Genomic DNA, 20,469 nt, shown 5'->3' with positions numbered 1-20,469 from the left:
GTGGGGCCCAGTCTTACAATGATCAAGGAATCTGGGGAAACCCAGGTGGCTCAGTGGTAAAGAATCTGCTGCCAATGCAGGAGCCACAATCCCTGGGTTGGGAAGATCCCCTGGAGTAGGAAATGGCAGCTCGATCCAGTATTGTTGCCTGGAGAATCCCATGGACAGAGGAGCCTGGCAGGCTGCAGTCCAGGGGGCCGCCAAGAGTTGGACATGACTGAGCAGCTAACACACCACACACTTACAGAGAAAAAGCTGCCTCAGGAAAAGTGAGCACCACCAAGTTGTAGAGTGTGGCTCAACTTTAGCAGTAGATTTGCAACCAAAATCACGCTAGAATGTTTCTTCTCTGATATATACCAAACATTCAGATCCCCTTTTGTCCCAGACATCAAATAAAAACTGCTAATTAGTAAGGACACTTAAATTTTTATCCATCCTTTTTGTGGATTACTAGTTCCATATTCTCCTTTTTCTTCTTCCCACTGGTTGTCTTCTGACTCAGTATGTCTGTCCCAAGGGGCTGCACATTAAGAGATGGGAAAAAGAATAATTGAAACTCTTGTTTTTCAGTTTGCTATTTCTTGATGAGATGACTGTTAAGAGGTTGGGAATTGTTCCAGTAAGCCCTTTAGATTCTAAACAAGCATCTATGTATGCAGCTAACTTTAACTTTGGGGGTTTTTGTTTGTTTGTTTGTACGTTTGGGTCATAAAGTATTTGAGATGGTTTAAAAGATTATATACAATAAAATAGAAAAATACATCACTAAGTGGAATTAGGGACAATATAAACTAGAATAGAAACTTAAAGAAATGGATGTATTTCTCCAAGCAGGGAGCTTGGACTTTGAACTCCTGCTCTGCGGGCCTGGCCCAGTGTGTGGGCTTTCCTGGGGGGGGGGGGGGGCGGGGGGGGGGGGCGGTGGGGCTGGAAAACAGACTCAGCTACAGAGCACACATCCCATTAACAACTTCTGCAAATATATCTCTGCTAAAAGTTGGAGCAAGGTTGAGAGTTAAGTGGGCTGACTTGGAATTTGCCTTTAGCGTTACCACGGTATTTAGCTAGACTCTCCTCCCACCGCTCTCTTTATGCTTTTCCCAGAAGAAGCCGCTTGTCTGTATGCTGTATTCAGTCCCAGCCCCACCCACGGTGAGACCCTTGGCTCACAGCCAGCGCCTCAAAATGGGGGGCTTTCATTGCTGCATCTGCCGGGTGACCTCCTCCTGATCCTCCTCCCTGGGGGGGTTTAAGTTCTGGTTTACCACCAGGCCTCCGCTAATCCCGGCACTTTCTTGCCAGAGGCTTCTTAAAGGGGAAAAGCCTCCTTTTCCATCTCCTGTCTCCCTTGTCCCTTCATTTCCTTCCCCCTTTCCTTCTTTCTCCTCCTCATCCCCTCTTCCTTTCTCCTCCTGCATATCATCCAGCCAGTTTTTATGAGCATATTTGTTGTCCTCCAGATAGAAAGAGGCATAAGAAACTGTTTGGACCCTAGAGGAGCTCACAGTGGGAGAGAAAGTGTCTGATACAAGTTGTAAGGGTTCTAGGTGTGAAACCGGTGTGAACAGGAAAGTTTGTTTAGCTGGGAAGGGGAACAATCAACCACTGAAAAGCCTTCAACAGAGGAGAAGTGAGCCTGAGCTGGGTTCAGAATCCTGAGCAGGAAATGGACAAATTGGAGAAGGAGCAGAGGAGAGTGTTGGAGGAGGATATTCTGCAGAGGCGGTGGTTCATTCAGAGGCTTGGAACTGTAGAAGGACCAGGAGGTTGTGTGTGGTGCAGAGTCTGAAAGATGACCCATGTGCAGGGAAAGGGAGGAAGGGAGATGAGCCTGGTGGGGTGAGCCATGCTTTCCAGAGCAAAGAGCCTTTTGGATATGGATTTCACCCAGTAGGCCACTGGAAATCAGAGGAAGTCTAAACAGGGAAGGCTGGGTTTCAGGATGCTTCCCCTGACAGCAGAGAGAGGCTGTGGGGAGGTGAGCTCACCAGGGGAGAGTGTGGAAGGAGCCCATTCAGGGGATACAGACTTTGGGAAGGAGATGAAGTAGGCTTACACGGAACCAGCAACCCTGGAAGTGGGAAGAAGAGATGGAAAAGGTGACCAGTCAGGTGTTGAAAGGGAAGCAGGGAGAGAGGTTAAGAGCCCAGGAAGGAACTGCTGTCATGGAAGAAATGAACAGGGAATACACTAGGGCCCCTCCAGGAAGTCTGTTTTTCTTTCATCAGTTATTTTTTTATTCCTCTGCTCCTTTTTGTTGAGTCACTAAGTCATGTCCAACTCTGTGATCCCCATGGACTGCAGCACACCAGGCTTCCCCGTTCTTCACTGTCTCCTGAAGTTTGCTCAAATTCATGTCCATTGAGTCGATGATACCATCCAACCATCTCATCCTCTGTCTCTCCCTTCTCCACCTGCCCTCAATCTTTCCCAGCATCAGGGCCTTTTCTAATGAGTCGTCTCTTTGCATCACGTGGCCAAAGTATTGGCGCTTCAGCTTCAACAGTGGTCCTTCCAATGAATATTCAGGGTTGATTTCCTTTAGAATTGATTGGTTTGATGATCTTGCAGTCCAAGGGACTCTCAAGAGTCTTCTCCAGCACCACAATTTGAAAGCATCAATTCTTTGAAACTCATTAATCATCTTAAAATCCATCTACCTCAGAGATATTGTCTGATTCATCCATAGTTTTCTGAATCCCAACCTTTCTATGTATACCAGTGATTCATTTGTAGATATTAATCCAGTAATCCATTCTATCAACAAATGTTTATTGAGGACCTACTGTGTACTCTTGAGAGTTGCTTGGACTGCAAGGAAATCAAACCAGTCAATCCTAAAGGAAATCAGTCCTGAATATTCATTGGAAGGACTGATGCTGAAGCGGAATACTTTGGCCAATATTTTGATGCAAAAGAAGTGATGCAAAGAACTGATTCATTGGAAAAGACCCTGATGCTGGGAAAGATTGAAGGCAGGAGGAGAAGAGGATGACAGGGGATGAGATGGCTGGATGGCATCACCGACTTGATGGACATGAGTGTGAGCAAACTCCAGGAGTTGGTGATGGACAGAGAAGCCTGACGTGTTGCAGTTCATGGCGTCACCAAGAGTTGGACACAATGGAGCAACTGAACTGACTGACTGTGTACCAGGCACTAGAGTTGGACCTGGGAGCACAATGGTGAAAAGACAAAGTGTGTACCTTCACTGAAGCTTCTAGTACAGAGAAATACAGAAACAATAAAACATAATATTAAGTAACCTAAGATAAAACAGCTTGTGGGGGTATGTGGTATGAGATGAAGTTTGAGGGCTTGGCCAGAGTCAGGCCACACCAGGCCTTGTAGACAAAAAAAGTCAGGAAATGGAATCGTATGGTAGCAGCAATGGACAAAAAGCCAGTAGGGCTTAGGGGAACAGAAAGCAGAAAGGCAGGGTTCTGGAATATCTCTGAGTTTTGCAACTTGAGCAGCTGTGTTGATGGTAGTGTCGTGAACTGAGACATCACTACTATGTATTTTTCAAGTGCATGGTGTATGTTTCATGTATGTGATTCTAGCAGCATTACAACCAAGAAATATGGAAACATTCCAGGTATCATATCGTGCTCAACTCCTTGCACTCCACACAGTGTGATCCAGGCAGTAAATAGATACTGATTTAAAATCAGGCGATATGTCACGTCTTGATTTGGGCTATTTGTAAAAGTTATGTGTTTGGGGCAATAGCACCTTGAACTGTCTTGACTTTTCCTAATCAACTAAGGAAAAAGGTTGAAAGGGAGAGGGGAAAAATCAAAACAAAACTGAATTTGAAACAAGAAAATAAAAGCTCCTAAGAAACCTCTGGTCCCTCCTGCTGACAGCATCCCCTGCCAGAGGTTGAGTGTGGGGAGCTAGAAGATGACAACAGATTGAGGTACCGGATCTGTGAAGCCTCGGGGTCCAGGGAAGGGGGTGTTTGTGTGTACAGTGGGTGGGATCAGTGCTGCACGGTCTTGCCACAGTCTCTGCCTGTCTGGTTCTGGCCAGGACCCACGCGAGCGTCTGTGCTCTTTGGTGAAGGAGTGGGGAAGCTGCGAGTCATCCTTTGGGTTGACATAAACCAGCAGTGCTCCAGTGCCTGGGCTGTCTCTGGAGAAGGTGGACAGGTTAGAGTCGGGGACAGATGATGAGAATTTTCCATTTTATGGCAGTGATGGCTTGGAATGCCTCGAATGGCTTGTAAACCTTCCTTAGCTTAAGAGACTACATTGGTAGATTAAGTGGAATGCTAGAATAGTTTGTTTCCCCTGCAGTGTTTTGGATACTGAACCTTTCAGGGGAGAATTTACTGAATCATTGTGTAATTGAATCAACTACAAAAGACTTGCACACATTTGTTTGAAGTATTATGTTTACGTTTTCTGCTTTAGAGAGAACATAGTTGGTTATATTTAAAAAAATTTTTTTGTTGCGATTTGTTACAAAAGAAAACTAATCAAACATACATGTCATCTTAATAATTGTTAAAGTTTATTTGTTATGGCTGTAATGATGCTTTTTATTTATGTAATCCTCTACAGTGTACAAAAACCGTGTTACCTTTTTTTCCACCTGTTACATGCAACCTTGGCTGGTGAGCAGAGTTTGTAATCCCCTTTTCACAGACAAGGAATGGGGGAGTTGAAGAATGACTGAGTGCCTCAGTCACGTATTTAGGAAGAGATTTGGGACTTGACTGTTCATCATTTGAGTCTAAGGCTAGTAATCTCCCTCCTTCTGCGTTTTGGATGTGAAGACCCATAACAAAGGCGAGGATGGAACCTGTGATTTTTGAACTCCTGTTAATTAACTGGCACTGGCAATGCCAGCCACACATCTCATCTCATTGAATCCTAACAATGCCAGGGCAACTGTCACCATTCCCACTTTATTGATGAGGAAAATGTGCTCCAGGAGGTTAACTAACTGAGTCTAAACTGATGAAGGGTGGGGCTGGAATTTGACCAGGCCATCCAACTCCCAAGCTGACTCCCTTAACCCGTGGCCTGCCTGTACCATCTCAGGAGGAAAGAACACCTTGCATATATGTAAAATTATTAGATAACCGCAGCTTTCATTTTATAGATTTTTTAAATTGTTCTCTTCTCCACTTTCAGACAAGGGTTAAAGTACATAATTTTTCTGAATGCTTTGTTTTTTATAAAACAAGACAAATTTGCAAGAGTTTAGTTCTTGCCTCTAGGAAGAGAAAGAGACTAACATTCTTGAATATCCTTTGGCTGCAGCATTGTCATTTGATGGTATTTATAAGAATATGGAACAAGAAGTTTCTGATCCGTGGAACTCATGTGGCATGTCACAGGGTCAATTAATTACCTAATTACCTTCTATAAAGCCAGACAGTGATCTGCTTAACCCTCAGGTTTTGGTATATTAATTACTTCTTAACAGGAATATTTCATTCATTACTTTTGAACCAAAGTAGGCTTTCTTTGTATTCATTTCTTGCTGCTTGTGCATAGGCCCAGATTCTTTGATGGGTGATGCATAAGGGGCCTTGGTTTAGCTACTGATGTAACAAAACTTATGGTGTGGGTTCTCCCACACTGATTAGCATTGCTGTATTAGTGTTTTCTTTAAAAAAAAAATGCCACTAACATGCTTTTTTCCCTAGGTGACTGCTACACTGAGAAACTTGGTTGATTCACCACTAGCAAGAAGTAAGTTGCTAAGCATCAATGCCCTTCCCCAGCTCTGCACAATAATGGAACAGTACATAGGTGACAAGGATGTCTGTACCAACATTGCCAGAATATTCAGGTAAGGTAGAGTAGGAATATAAAGTAGCCTTACAGTAATGCTAATGTTTAGATTCGGGGGTTATCTTTAGTATTTGTGTGGGCAAAGAATCTGGTTTTTGCTTTTTATGTCACCTAGAAGAAAAGGTAAATCTAGTGGCCCACGTTTAAAATAAGTGACTTAAGACTTGTTTTATTGACTTCATTTCTTACGTATTTCTAATGTGATTCTAAACTTATTGACTTTAAGGTGCTTTAAAGTTGTGAGTTGTCCTAGTGTTTTTATAAAAGGAAGAAACAAAACTCTCAGCTTATTGGAGATAAAGAGCTGTATCACAAAACCCAGCAAACCTACTGGTGCACTTGGAAACAGTGCTTAAGGATTCTAACAGAAAAGAGGAAAGTCTGATCTGACTTTATTTATAATCGCAGGTTATTTTTTTTCGGTTGTTTGGCTGAACTTTGGCTCACACATTCAGTAGTCATGTTTATACTTACTTTGCTGCAGAAGCAATGATAACCTGAATCTAGGCTGCCTCAAAACAAGATGTGACTAAATTTCAGAACTGTCTTTGAATTATGTATTTACATTTCTCCCTTCACGGCTCTTTACCAGTGTTTTGACATAATGATCCTTCTCCAGAGACCCGAGCCTTTCTTGAACTGTAGTATGGTAGCTGTTTAACAAAATACAAAATTTCCTGAAGACTGATTTGGTAATTGATCCCACATGAGGGTGTGAGTCCAGCTTTGATCTTTTAGCACTGTACTTTCCTATCTGGGTCCTTAATTGTGGGTACTTAATTAGTCCCATTTTGAAGCACATAAAATCATAAAGATTTCTGTGTATGGCAGCATGTAAAGATCCAATTTGGTTTTTCTTCCCCGTGGAGAGACAGTTTCCCCACCACATGTTACTGAATATGCCATCCTTTTCTCATTGCTTTTAAATGCCTACTCAAGAGAATGCAAGCTTCCATATACTTGCAGGTCTGTTTCTTAACATTCTGTCTGACCCATCCTCAGACTAGTAACACGTTGGTTTTTTTTTACTGTTATGGGTTTAAGTCTTGCTATAAGGTATTAATAAGATGAATCCTCCACTTTTCTCCTTTAAAATCCAAATTTTTATTTTCTCTTCCTCATGAACTGGAGAATCAGCTAAAAAGTCCATGAAAGGAGCTTTGGATTTTTTTTCATGAAACTATACTCAGTATTTAGGGTAACTGGGACAGAGGTGGGGAGAACTGACATCTTTGTGATATCAAGTCTTCCATCCATAAACAGTTGTGATGTTTCTTCTTTTCATAAAATTTTATAATTTTCTCTTAAAAAATTTTGTCTTTTTGGAGAAAAAAATACATCTTTTGTTAGATGTATTCCTTCATGACTCTTGCTGCAATTATAAATGCATCTTTTAAGAAAACAATTCTAATGAGTGTTGCTATGTTGCTAGTGTATGTGAACAGTATTGATGTTTGCTTATTAATCTTGTTATCCAGAACATCTTGATTAACATTAGGTCTAAGAGTCTATAGATTCTCTTGGATTTTCTATGCAAATTATTTGCAAACAAGTATAGTTTGTTCCCCCCCACCCCTCCATTATTACAACTCTGTCCCTGTCCTCACCTCTTGGATGCATTGCTTGAAAGTGAAAGTCACTCAGTTGTGTCCGACTCTTTGCAACCCCATGGACTATACAGTCCATGGAATTCTCCAGGCCAGAATACTGGAGTGGGTAGCCTTCCCCTTCTCTGGGGGATCTTCCCAGCCCAGGATCCAACCCAGGTCTCCCACATTGCAGGCAGATTCTTTACCAGCTGAACCACAAGGGAAGCCCAAGAATACTGGAGTGGGTAGCCCATCCCTTCTCCAGCGGATCTTCCCGACCCAGGAATCAAACCCAGGTCTCCTGCATTGCAGGCAGATTCTTTAGCAGCTCAGCTACCAGGAATATAAATATGTGTGTGTATATATATATTCTTTTTTTCCCCCATTATTACAGCTCTGCCCCTGTCCTCACCTGTTCCTTGAGTGCATTGCTTAGGATGCCCAGTATAAAGTTGTGAGAGTATTAGGCTGGCTGGCTTTCTCCTGACTTTAACGGAAATGTTTTTGTAGTTTTACAAGTTGAAATTGTTTGTTGTAGGTTTTTGTAGATACCCCTTAACAGTTAAGGAACAATTTTCTCCCTTTAATGGATTTTAAATTTCCTTGAATTCTTGAATATATTTTGATTATATGGATTTTCTTTGTTTAATTCTTTAACATAGTAGATTACATTAACAGGTTTTCTCATGTTAAATCATTATATATTGCTAGGTTTGCTCAGCTTATATTTTGTTTTTAGGATTTTTCATTTATGGTTACGAGTTAGATTGACCTATACATTTCCTTTCTTATACTGTCCCTGTCTGGTTTTAATGTCCAGTTTATACCAGCCTCATAAAATTAACTGGGATATATTCCAATATTTTCTCTATTTTAGAAGAATTTCTGAAAATTAAACTTATCTGCCTCTTGAAAAGTCTGTAGAACTTGCTTGAAAAGCTGTTTTATCCTGTTGTGTGTATATGTGTGTGTGTGTGCATGTGTGTGTGAATATCACTGACAGCTGATTCACTTTCTTTAATGGTCTAGTCATATCCTATTTACACTTGGTTCAGTTTCTAAAAGTTATATTTTTATAAGAATTCATTCATTTAAGTTTCAAACTATATAAGGGCATTCCAAATATTCTGTTATCCTTTTATTTTTATTTTTTAGCACCAAAAACATTTTGTATTGGGATATAGCTGATTAACAATGTTGCGATAGTTTCAGGTGGACAGGGAAGAGTCTCCGCCATACATGTATCCATTCTCCCTCAAACCCCTCTCTCATCCAGGCTCCTACTTAACATTGAGTTCCATGTGCTATGTAATAGGTTTTTGTTGGTTTAAATATAGCAGTGTATACATGACTTGCCCAAAGTCCCTAACTCTCCCTTCTACCCCCGCCCCAGCATCCGTGAGTTTTCCAAGTCTGTGAGTCTCTTTCTGTTTTGCAAGTTCATTAGTATTCTTTCTTTTCAGAGTCAACACATGCTGCTGCTGCTTGGTCACTTCAGTCGTGTCCGGCTCTGCGACCATATGGACTGCAACGTGCCAGGCTCCTCTGTCCGTGGGGTTCTCTAGGCAAGAACACTGGAGTGGGTTGCCATGCCCTTCTCCAGGGGATCTTCCCAGCCCAGGGATTGAACCCTGGTCTCCTGCATTGCAGGCAGATTCTTTACCTCTGAGCCACCAGGGAGCCCTACATGTTGCTGCCAGTGGCCTTACTTCATTCTTTTTAATGGCTGAGTAATATTCCATTGTGTGTGTGTGTGTGTGTGTGTGTGTGTGTGTGTGCGCGCGTGCACGCACGCCCACCACACCTTCTTTGTCCATTCCTCTGTCGATGGACATTTAGGTTGTTCCCATGTCTCGTAAACAATGTGCTGCATTGAACCCTGGGGTACTTGTATCTTTTCGAGCCATGTTTTTCTCTGGATATATGCCCAGGAGTGGGATTGCAGGATCATATAGTGGCTCTGTTTTTAGTTTCTTAAGGAACCTCCATACTGCTCTCCATAGTTGATGCACCGATTTACATTCCTGCCAGCAGTGCAGAAGGGTTCCCTTCTCTCCACAGCCTCTCCAGCATTTGTTATTTGTGGATTTTTTTATGATAACCAATCTGACCAGTGTGAGGTGATATCTCATTGTAGTTTTGATTTGCATTTCTCTGATAACTAGCAATTTTGAACATCTTTTCATGTGCCTGTTTGCCATCTGTATGTCCTCTTTAGAGAAATGTCTATTCAGATCTTCTGCCCATTTTTTGAGTGGGCTGTTTGTTTTGATGATATTAAGTGTCATAAACTGTAAATTTTGGAGACTAATCCGTTATCAGTCACATCATTGGCAAATATTTCCTCCCAATCTGTGGGTTGTCTTTTTGTTTTGTTTATTGTTTCCTTTTCTATGCAAAAGCTTTTGAGTTTAAGTAGGTCCCACTTGTTTGTTTTTGCTTTTATTTCCATTATTCTGGGAGCTGGATTAAAAAAGATGTTGCTGTGATTTATGTCAGAGAGTGTTCTGCCTATGTTTTCCTCTAAGTTTTATAGTGTCTGGTCTGAAATTTAGATCTTTAATCCATTATTTTTGTGTAAGGAGTTAAGGAATGATCTAATTTCATTTTTTTACATGGGGCTCGTCTATGACCATATCACCCTGAATGTGCCTGATCTCGCCTGTTATTTTTTTAATCTCTGTTGCCTCTCTAATTATACCCCTTTTATTTATATTACTTACTTAAGAAATATTTATGCAGTGCCTACTATGTGCCAGGCAGTTTTCTAAGCACTTTCTAAATACTAGTTCATTTATTCCTTGTAATGGCTTTAAGAGGTAGGTACTTGTTATTACTATCTTCATTTTACCAATGAGGAGGCTAGGCATAGAGAAATTTGGTAGTTTTCCCAGAGTTGCACAGCTGTGATTTAAACTAGATAGTCTGGCTCTAGAATTTACATGGTTAACTGCTATGTCACACTGCCTCTTCATTTTGATGTTGATTTTCATTCCTTATTTTGAAGATTTATGATATTTTTCTTTTTCTCTTGATCAGTCTTGCCAAAGGTTGGCCAATTTATTAGTTTTTGCAAAGAACCAATAGATCTATCAAACCACTCTATTGTAAGTTTCTTTCCTATTGTATTCCTCATTCTTAGCCTTAGTAATTCTTCTATTCTTTCTGGATATATTATATTTTCTTCTGGGCTTCCCTGGTGGCTTAGATGGTAGAGAATCTGCCTGCAGATCCCTGGGTTAGAAAGATCCCCTGGAGGAGGGCATGCAACCCATTCCAGTATTCTGTCCTGGAGAATCCCCATGGACAGAAGAGCCTGGCGGCCTACAGTACATGGGGTCACAAAGAGTCGGACACGACTGAGTGACTAAACACAGCACATATTTCTTTCCATGTTGGTTAGAAATCCCTTTCCTTTCAGCTTTCTTAAGGTTATGAATTTTCCTCTACTGCTGCAGCTGCATCTAAATTTTGATCTGTAGTATTTTTTGTTATTGTTCAGATATGTGGTTTTTTATTTTCTTATTTCTTTGACCCACAAGTTATGTGTTTTTAAATTTCCAAAAGTATGTCTCTAAAATGTGATCTAAAACATTGGTAATTTACTGAGATTGTTCATGGCCTGGCACATGATCAAGTTTTTAAAATATTAGTGATGTTTTTTCTATTAATCTGTCACTTAATGAGAGGCTTATGAACATCTGTTAATTTGATATAGGTTTGTGAGTTCCACCTTGTGGGTTATGTTAGTTTGTTTGCTTACTTTTGAAAATTTGAAGCTATTTTCAAGGTTTTTTGCCTTAAGGTCTATTTTGCCTGATATTAATATACCACTAATATCCTAGCATATTTGAACAGTTTAACATTTGTTTGTGCTGGAGTTCGGAGAGATTGACTCTACCAGATTGAAATTTACCAGATATTGTGTAAATTTCTTATCTTGTGTTTTCTGAACCACAAGCTTGGTTGTTAAAGAAGCTGCCTGCAATTTAGGAGACCTGGATTCAATTCTTGGGTCGGGAAGATCCCTAGAGGAGGGCATGGCAACCCACTCCAGTTCTCTTGCCTGGAGAATTCCATGGACAGAGGAGCCTGGCAGGATACAGTCCATGGGGTCTCAAGAGTTGGACTCAACTCAGTGACTAAACCATCACCACCTGCCTTAGAGGTTTCAGCTTTCTCTTTTTCAAAGAACTTGAAATTTTCCTTGCTCCCACCCTATGCTCCTGGAATCTAGAGCAGGTAACCAGCTCCCTGAGGCATCTCTGGGCCAGTGTATAGAGTATTTCCAGACTGCTTTTCATGCACAGGACAATGCTTTGAAGGTCTGCATTTAAAGCAACCCTAGGTATATTTGAGTTTTATTGAAAAACAAAGCTGACTTTTATTTTTTCCATTTGACATTTCTACAGCAAACTTACTTCTTACCATGACTGCTGTGTGGCCTTGGCCAGCTATTCAAGATGTTATGGCTTGTTTTTGAATCTGATAAACAAATACCAGAAGAAGCAGGTCAGTTCTTTATACATTTAACTCTTCACTGTGTCTTTGCATTTGTGTATTTGTGTAATAAGGCCACGTTGAATGACTTTGTGTTTTGAATGTATAATTTTCTCTTAGAAGCTTCCTTTAGATATGTAACGAGCTGCCCCCAGGAGGCAGAGAGTTTCATGGAGGAGGTGGGGAGGAAGTAATTTGAGGCAGAGATGGCCTCAGAAGGATGTGCATGCAGTACAAGGACTCACGATGTTGGGTGAAGGGTGGGTGCTGTTCCTCCTAGTACTGTGTGGATGCCTCCTACAGGAGGCACCTTTGAGCGGGGTGGGGTTACACTGGTTATTTCCAGGCCCCAACCCAGGCCTCCTGAGCCAGGTGGGTGCAGATGTGCCCAGCCATCTGCACTTTAACAAGAACTGCAGGGACTTCTAATGCAAACTAAAGTTCAGGATCCCCTACACTGGGTATACTCCGAAGATTCTTCTAGCCCTGAAATTTTCTAATTTTTTGACACTGTTGTAGTTAGAAGATGACATTTCGAGGTTAAGTATTTAAAGGAAGTAATTTGGTTTTAATGGGTTGGACAAAAATGTAATAGCTGTTTTTAAAAAAGGAAGAACTCACAAATGACTTTCCCTTAATAAAATTATAATACTTAATACAAACATTGATTTTTATGATATTATCATTTTTGAATAGTCATTAAATGCAGGCTAGTTTTATTTGTCTTTACAAATGATTAAAGTGACATCAACTCTTTAGTGGGATGGTTTATAAATGAAAATATGTATTAATGTCCAGTATGGTAAATTTTCAAAATTACATAGTAGGTATCACCAGTTTAAAATCAAATTATATATATTCTAAAATGGTTTTAATATGAAGCTTTGTGTTTGTTTATATTAACCATATCAAAACCCCCTCAAAATATAATTCCTGTTTGCCACAAATAGAGCTAAACTTATTCTTACCCAGTCAAGTACTTCTGCTGAGAATGACTAAATTTGTCATATTTTACACTGTTATCAGCTATTTATTAAAAGGTTGCTAGTCTCGTTTTGGTTATATTGATAGAGAAATTTCTGTGTTCATATTACACCATTATGTATTATGTGCTCAGTTGCTCAATCATGTCTGACTCTTTGCGACAGGACTGTAGCTTGCCAAGCTTCTCTGACCATGAAATTTTCCAGGCAAGAGTACTGGAGCAGGTTGCCATTTCCTACTACAGGGGATCTTCCCGACCCAGGGATTGAACCTGAGTCTCCTGCACTGGCAGGCAGATTCTTTACCACTAGCACCACCTGTATGTTTTAAAGATAATAAAAACTTTGCTGAAAGTGTTAATGTTTCTATTTAACTTTAAGAAAACAATTTACAGATATGCACTTGATTTCCTGATTCTGAGTATTTGGACTACAAATACTATGTATTTTGTATTTTGTAATTCCCCTATGTATTTTGTATTTTCTCTAAATTACATACTTTGAAAGATTTCATGGCATAAGAATTTGCTGTGTCAAAAAAAAAAAAAAAGAATTTGCTGTGTCAGATGAAGAATGAATTTGATTACCTTACACCGAGTTGTGGATGTGACTGGTGATAGAAGCAAGGTCCAATGCTGTAAAGAGCAATATTGCATAGGAACCTGGAACGTTAGGTCCATGAATCAAGGCAAATTGGAAGTGGTCAAACAGGAGATGGCAAGTGTGAATGTCAACATTCTAGGAATCAGCGAACTAAAATGGACTGGAATGGGTGAATTTAACTCAGATGACCATTATATCTACTACTGTGGGCAGGAATCCCTTAGAAGAAATGGAGTAGCTATCATGATCAATAGAAGAGTCTGAAATGCAGTACTTGGATGCTATCTCAAAAACGACAGAATGATCTCTGTTCGTTTCCAAGGCAAGCCATTCAGTATCATGGTAATCCAAGCCTATATCCCAACCAGTAACGCTGAAGAAGCTGAAGTTGAACGGTTCTATGAAGACCTACAAGACCTTTTAGAACTAACACCCAAAAAAGATGTCCTTTTCATTATAGGGGACTGGAATGCAAAAGTAGGAAGTCAAGAAACACCCGGAGTAACAGGCAGATTTGGCCTTGGAGTATGGAAGGAAGCAGGGCAAAGGCTAGTAGAGTTCTGCCAAGAGAACACACTGGTCATAGCAAACACCCTCTTCCAACAACACAAGAGAAGACTCTACACATGGACATCACCAGATGGTCAACACCGAAATCAGATTGATTATATGCTTTGCAGCCAAAGATGGAGAAGCTCTATACAGTCAGCAAAAACAAGACCGGGAGCTGACTGTGGCTCAGATCATGAACTCCTTATTGCAAAATTCAGACTTAAACTGAACAAAGTAAGGAAAACCACTAGACAATTGAGGTATGACCTAAATCAAATCCCTTATGATTATACAGTGGACGTGAGAAATAGATTTAAGGGACTAGATCTGATAGAGAGCCTGATGAACTATGGACGGAGGCTCGTGACATTGTACAGGAGACAGGGATCAAGACCATCCCCATGGAAAAGAAATGCAAAAAGGCAAAATGGTTGTCTGAGGAGGCCTTACAAATAGCTGTGAAAAGAAGAGAAGCAAAAGGCAAAGGAGAAAGGGAAAGATATTCCCATTTGAATGCAGAGTTCCAAAGAATAGCCAGGAGAGATAAGAAAGCCTTCTTCAGCAATCAATGCAAAGAAATAGAGGAAAACAACAGAATGGGAAAGACTAGAGATCTCTTCAAGAAAATTGAGAGATCTCAAGGGAACATTTCACGTAAAGATGGGTTCAATAAAGGACAGATATTGTATGGACCTAACAGAAGCAGAAGATATTAAGAAGAGGTGGCAAGAATACACAGAAGAACTGTACAAAAAAGATCTTCACGACCCAGATAATCACAATGGTGTGATCACTCACCTAGAGCCAGACATTCTGGAATGTGAAGTCAAGTGGGCCTTACAAAGCATCACACGAACAAAGTTAGTGGATGTGATGGAATTCCAGTTGAGCTATTTCAAATACTGAAAGATGATGCTGTGAAAGTGCTGCACTCAATATGTCAGCAAATTTGGAAAACTCAGCAGTGGCCACAGGACTGGAAAAGTTCAGTTTTTATTCCAGTCCCTAAGAAAGGCAATCCCAAAGAATGCTCAAACTACCGCACAATTGCACTCATCTCACATGCTAGTAAAGTAATGCTCAGAATTCTCCAAGCCAGGCTTCAGCAATACGTGAACCGAGAACTCCCAGGTGTTCAAGCTGGTTTTAGAAAAGGCAGGGAAATCAGAGATCAAATTGCCAACATCTGCTGGACCATCAAAAAAGCAAGAGAGTTCCAGAAAGTATTTTACTGCTTTATTGACTACGCCAAAGCCTTCGACTGTGTGGATCACAATAAACTGTGGAAAATTCTGAAAGAGGTGGGAATAACAGACCACCTGACCTGCCTCTTGAGAAATCTGTATGCAGGTCAGGAAGCAACAGTTAGAACTGGATGTGGAACAACAGACTGGTTCCAAATAGGAAAAGGAGTATGTCAAGGCTGTATATTGTCACCCTGCTTATTTAACTTATATGCAGAGTACATCATGAGGAATGCTGGGCTGGAAGAAGCACAAGCTGGCATCAAGATTGCTGGGAGAAATATCAATAACCTCAGATATGCAGATGACACCACCCTTATGGCAAAAAGTGAAGAGGAACTATAAAGCCTCTTGATGAAAGTGAAAGAGGAGAGTGAAAAAGTTGGCTTAAAGCTCAACATTCAGAAAACCAGGATCATGGCATCTGGTCCCATCACTTCATGGCAAATAGATGGGGAAACAGAGGAAACAGTATCAGACTTTGTTTTTTGGGCTCCAAAATCGCTGCAGATGGTGACTGCAGCCATGAAATTAAAAGACGCTTACTCCTTGGAAGGAAAGTTATGGCCAACCTAGATAGCGTATTAAAAAGCAGAGACATCACTTTGCCAACAAAGGTCCATCTGGTCAAGGCTATGGTTTTTCCAGTGGTCATGTGTGGATGTGAGAGCTGGACTGTGAGGAAAGCTGAGCACTGAAAAATTGATGCTTTTGAACTATGGTATTGGAGAAGACTCTTGAGAGTCCCTTGGACTGCAAGGAGATCCAACCAGTTCATCCTAAAGGAGATCAGTCCTGGGTGTTCATTGGAAGGACTGATGCTGAAGCTGAAACTCCAGTACTTTGGCCACCTCATGCAAAGAGTTGACTCATTGGAAAAGACCCTGATGCTTGGAGGGATTGGGGGCAGGAGGAGAAGGGGACGACAGAGGATGATATGGTTGAATGGCATCACTGACTCGATGGGCATGAGTTTGAGTAAACTCCAGGAGTTTGTGATGGACAGGGAGGCCTGGCATGCTGCGATTCATGGGGTTGCAAAGAGTCGGACACAACTGAGCAACTGAACTGAACTAGGCACTTACTGATTTAGATTTTGGTAAAATATACTATCAGAACTCTAATCATTAGACAAATGAATTAACCCCCTAGGAGCTTAGATACTCCTAGTTCTGGTTTTCTTTTTTAAGATAGAAAAGATAGTTTGCTGTAACATTAAAAGAAATTTTTCAGTATTATAAAGGGATTTAATTATGGATTTTATTTTGTAATTTTGTTTTATGGGATTACTTTATGGGTTTTACTTTTAATTTACCATCATAGTTTTTTTTTTACTTGTGTTTTGATCATGGATGACTTAGACAGTAACTGGAGATGTTTTCAAATGTGGATTTAAAGAAAACATTTTTGTTTAACAGTTTGATTTCAAGTTATGTCATAACCTGTAATTTTTTTGAAAAAGAAGAAAACCTATCAGTTCAGTACTGACAAATAGCCCTATTTGTTATGGTATTACTGGTACATAACTGTTTGTTTCTCTAATTGTAGTTTAAATGATGATTGTGTTTAATAGAAAGTAGAAAGTTCTGGCATCTGGCTTTTGACAATATGAGATACGAGATGTGAGTATAGTTAAGGGTATGCTTTTCCTGGTTCAAGGGACTAAATGTCTTAAAGTTTAATTGGCACAAAATTTTACCACACTTCTTATTGAACTACTTTTCACTTTGGACTGGTAGTTATCTATAAAGCAAAATTGGTATTTAAAGGCCATATTTTTCTCTATTGATTTACATTATAATTTTGTATTCCTATTAAAATTATTTTGGTCCAAAGATGAATAAAGAGCATCTTGCAAAGTAAGTACAGTAACATGTTGTTTTTAGAACTACCAAGGAAATGTGCAATTTATCCCCTTAATCACCAAAGTTATTACCTTTTTAAACTTTCCAAAAAAATTTTATTTATTTACTTTAGACCATGCAGGGTCTTCATTGCTTCTTGCATTTTATTCTACTTGTGCCTCGCAGGGGCACTCTCTAGATGCAGCACACGGGCTTCTCATTGTGGTAGCTTCTGTTGTTGCATACTCCGGGCCCTAGGACGCACAGATTTCAATAATTGCAGCAGGTGGGCTCAGCAGTTGCAGCTTCCAGGCTCTAGCACAGGCTCAATAGTTGTGGCACATCCATGTCATGTGGGATCTTCCCAGATTAGGGATGGAACCTGTGTCCCCTGCATTGGCAGGCAGATTCTTTACCACTGAGCCACCAGGGAAGCCTTCTCCAAAATTATTTTAGTCACTGTGGTAACAATCATATTCAAATATATTACATATTTCCTTGCTCTCTTAGAAGATATTAAAAATAATTTCCTCTTATCAATGCCAAAGGTCAATATTACAAGCAGCAATTATTACTCTAGAGGTTATTTGTCCTACATTGGGAGCATGAGTCTATTCATAAACTTCTTTAAATGTCTGTGTCGTCTTTGTGTAGATTTCTCTCTCCCTTTCCATTGTTATTAACTTTGCTTTGGTAATCATTACCTGTCTTTTGCAATTATTTGTAATTAGTAGGGGAACCTCATAACCAACCTTCTTAAAAGTAACACCTGAAGAGTCTAAATACTGACTTTGAATAGGTTCTGAGTGAGAAGAGCCTGAGGGACTTTAGATGTAATTTCTCTCGACTGTTCTCATCTTCAGAAGCCAGTTCATATTTAAGGTGTGGCTCTTGTGTTCCTTTCTCTATGAAGCCTTCTAAGACCAGCCAAGTTTTTCCTCATCAGTGTATCATTTAATTTTTATTTTTTAAAGGTTTGTAGCAGCTCTATTTGTAATAGTCAAAAACTAGAAACAACCAAATGTCCTTCTCTGGATAAATGGCTAAGCAAACTGTGGGATATCTATGCCATGGAATACTATTCAGCATTAAAAAAGGACTGAACTATTTATATATACTGTATCCTGGATAAGTCTCCAACTATGCTGAGTGAAAAAAGCCAGTCCCCAAATGTTACATACTACATGCGTGATTTTAAAGCCTTTAATGTAGCTAGTACACCCAGTTAGTATGGTCAGAGCTGAGGACCCAAGCAGTATGTTTCTGACCTTAACTGTTTCACTATTATTAAGAAAAATCATCCAAAACTTAGAGCTAGAGTGTGGGGTAGGAGCCCATATATTCTGACAAAGTCATTCTGGGGCACTGTTTAACCAACAGGGCTTAATTCCCAAGGAGAATATATCTTTGTTTAAACTTGCTGTTTACTATTTGATTAGAACCCAGACACTATAAAGTTACACATTAATTTGTAGATTTTTTCTCTGGTAGACAAGATAACCTCAGAGTTATGGTTTGTTACCTTAAGGTCATTAGCCAGGTATGATTCTAACCTAGTAATGTTATTCTAACATTCTTTTTAATGCTTGTAAACACCCAGTTCTTGTTCTTCGAGCCCGCTTTACCATTGTATTGGCTTCCCTCATTAATGAGATAAATAATTCTCTTAATGTGTTCATTTTATATTTCTATGAGAGCCAAGTTAACTTTTTATAAATTATACTTTGACTCTATATTGTCTTTTACTTATGCAAAAGAAGGAAATATTACAGTTTTGAATCATCTTTGATATTTTCTAGTAAGGAAAAATATATATATTTTACATTTTCCTCAAATCCAGAATGCTTTAGAAGAGCAGGGAAATTGTTCAGGCTACAAGGAAATAGTTATGTGTCCCAACCACTTCCTAAAATCGTTAACCAAAAGCTCTCAGAGATCTTTGTAAATATTTCTTTTGTGATTCTCTAAATGGTTATCATTTGTGTAACTGCCTTATGCACTATTGGGATTCCCTAAGGACACAGACTTTGTCTTTATAGACCTGAGATGATTCTTGGCATACCAGACTCATGATAAGTGCTGAAAGAATGAATTTTGCATATGTGAAATGCTTTGGAATCTGTAAAGTATTATACAATAGTTTTTTTCTAGTCCTCTAATACTTCTTCCTTAAATATTTACTTTCCTCTTCCTACTTTGGAGGAGGAAATAATAATTTTCCCCACATTTTTCATGTTGATGGGCTGCCATACACAGCAGCAAAACAGAAATGCTGGACTTAAATTACTTCAGACCAGCACAGCATCTTAGGTTCCTGTTCCCCTTGGCCCAGGTGACTAGTTGGATAAGATTTGTTTTTCCTCTTTCCCGAGAGATAGAAGTGATTTCCAGAAACAGAAACCGCACACCACATCCTGATGTGAGTGTATTTATCTTTGGTGGCTCAGATTTTACTCCACCTGAGGTTTACTTGGACATTGAGACTTTTGAACTGATCTTTGAAATGTACCCCAGTCCTCCAGCAACTTTTAAACTGGAATTATTACTTCCTAGAACTATTTTTGTTTCAGTTCTAGGAAATGTTTCTCCAAGGCTAACTTGGATTATAGACACATGCACACTTTGGACGCGTGATAGTCTCTTAGTGTACAGAGCTATCACCCAGGGACTCAGTAACCAGTCTGTAGCCCTTCTCTTTGTCCTGAGAGGTTAGCTTTGCCTTTGTCTTAAAAGTTTGAAGGCTACATTGACAATTGGCAGAGATTTCATTTTTCTGGGACTTATTTTTAAATTTAATCATGTTATGACTCTGTATTTTTGAAGAACATAGAAACAAAAATCTCAAAAAAAGAAAACCCCTCTCTAGTGATAAATGAACTGTCACCTGCACACGCCTCTTTGAGTGTTTTTTTTATCAACCAGGTGAGGAGCTTAGCAGGAAACTGTGGCCAGCTGCCTCCCCCGTCCACCAGGGGGAGATCCTGCTTGGAACCAGGTAGCACCAAAGCTGATGACTGCTGGGAGAAGTGGAATATTTCCTCCCCCATCTGGTGTTGTATTCCATTAAAGGGAAAAAAAGAAAAAGTGAGAAAATGTCAAAAGTAAAAAATTTTTTCCTGTTTTTTTTTTTTTCACACCTTATTCATATTCATCTCTTTTCAAGGAAAAGGCTGACTTCAGCATATGAAAATTGGTCTTTTTGCAGTGTCCTTAATCTGTCTCAGTTATTAGGTCAGTTGATAATGAAAGGTGGTGGGGGGAGCATTTTCACCTTTATTTTCTACCCATCTGTGTTGTGAGAATTATTTACAAGAAACATGGATTCATAGTTTTTAAACATG

General features: G+C 39.8%; 1 protein-coding gene across 3 annotated transcripts in view; it reads left to right on the top strand.

Moving 5' to 3' along the window:
* Positions 1-20,469, top strand: part of ARMC2 (armadillo repeat containing 2) — a 125,886-nt gene that overhangs the window by 66,757 nt on the left and 38,660 nt on the right. For all 3 annotated transcript variants that reach the window (XM_043890065.1, XM_043890068.1, XM_043890066.1), the window contains exons 11-12: positions 5,666-5,811; positions 11,815-11,914. In XM_043890065.1, coding sequence (XP_043746000.1) covers positions 5,666-5,811; positions 11,815-11,914 — 246 coding nt within the window. The remainder of the gene's footprint in view (positions 1-5,665; positions 5,812-11,814; positions 11,915-20,469) is intronic.

This window comes from Cervus elaphus, chromosome 28 (assembly GCF_910594005.1).
Source record: "Cervus elaphus chromosome 28, mCerEla1.1, whole genome shotgun sequence".
NCBI lineage: Eukaryota > Metazoa > Chordata > Mammalia > Artiodactyla > Cervidae > Cervus > Cervus elaphus.
The sequence above is the reverse complement of the archived record's forward strand: the minus strand, read 5'-3'. Positions and strand labels throughout refer to the sequence as shown.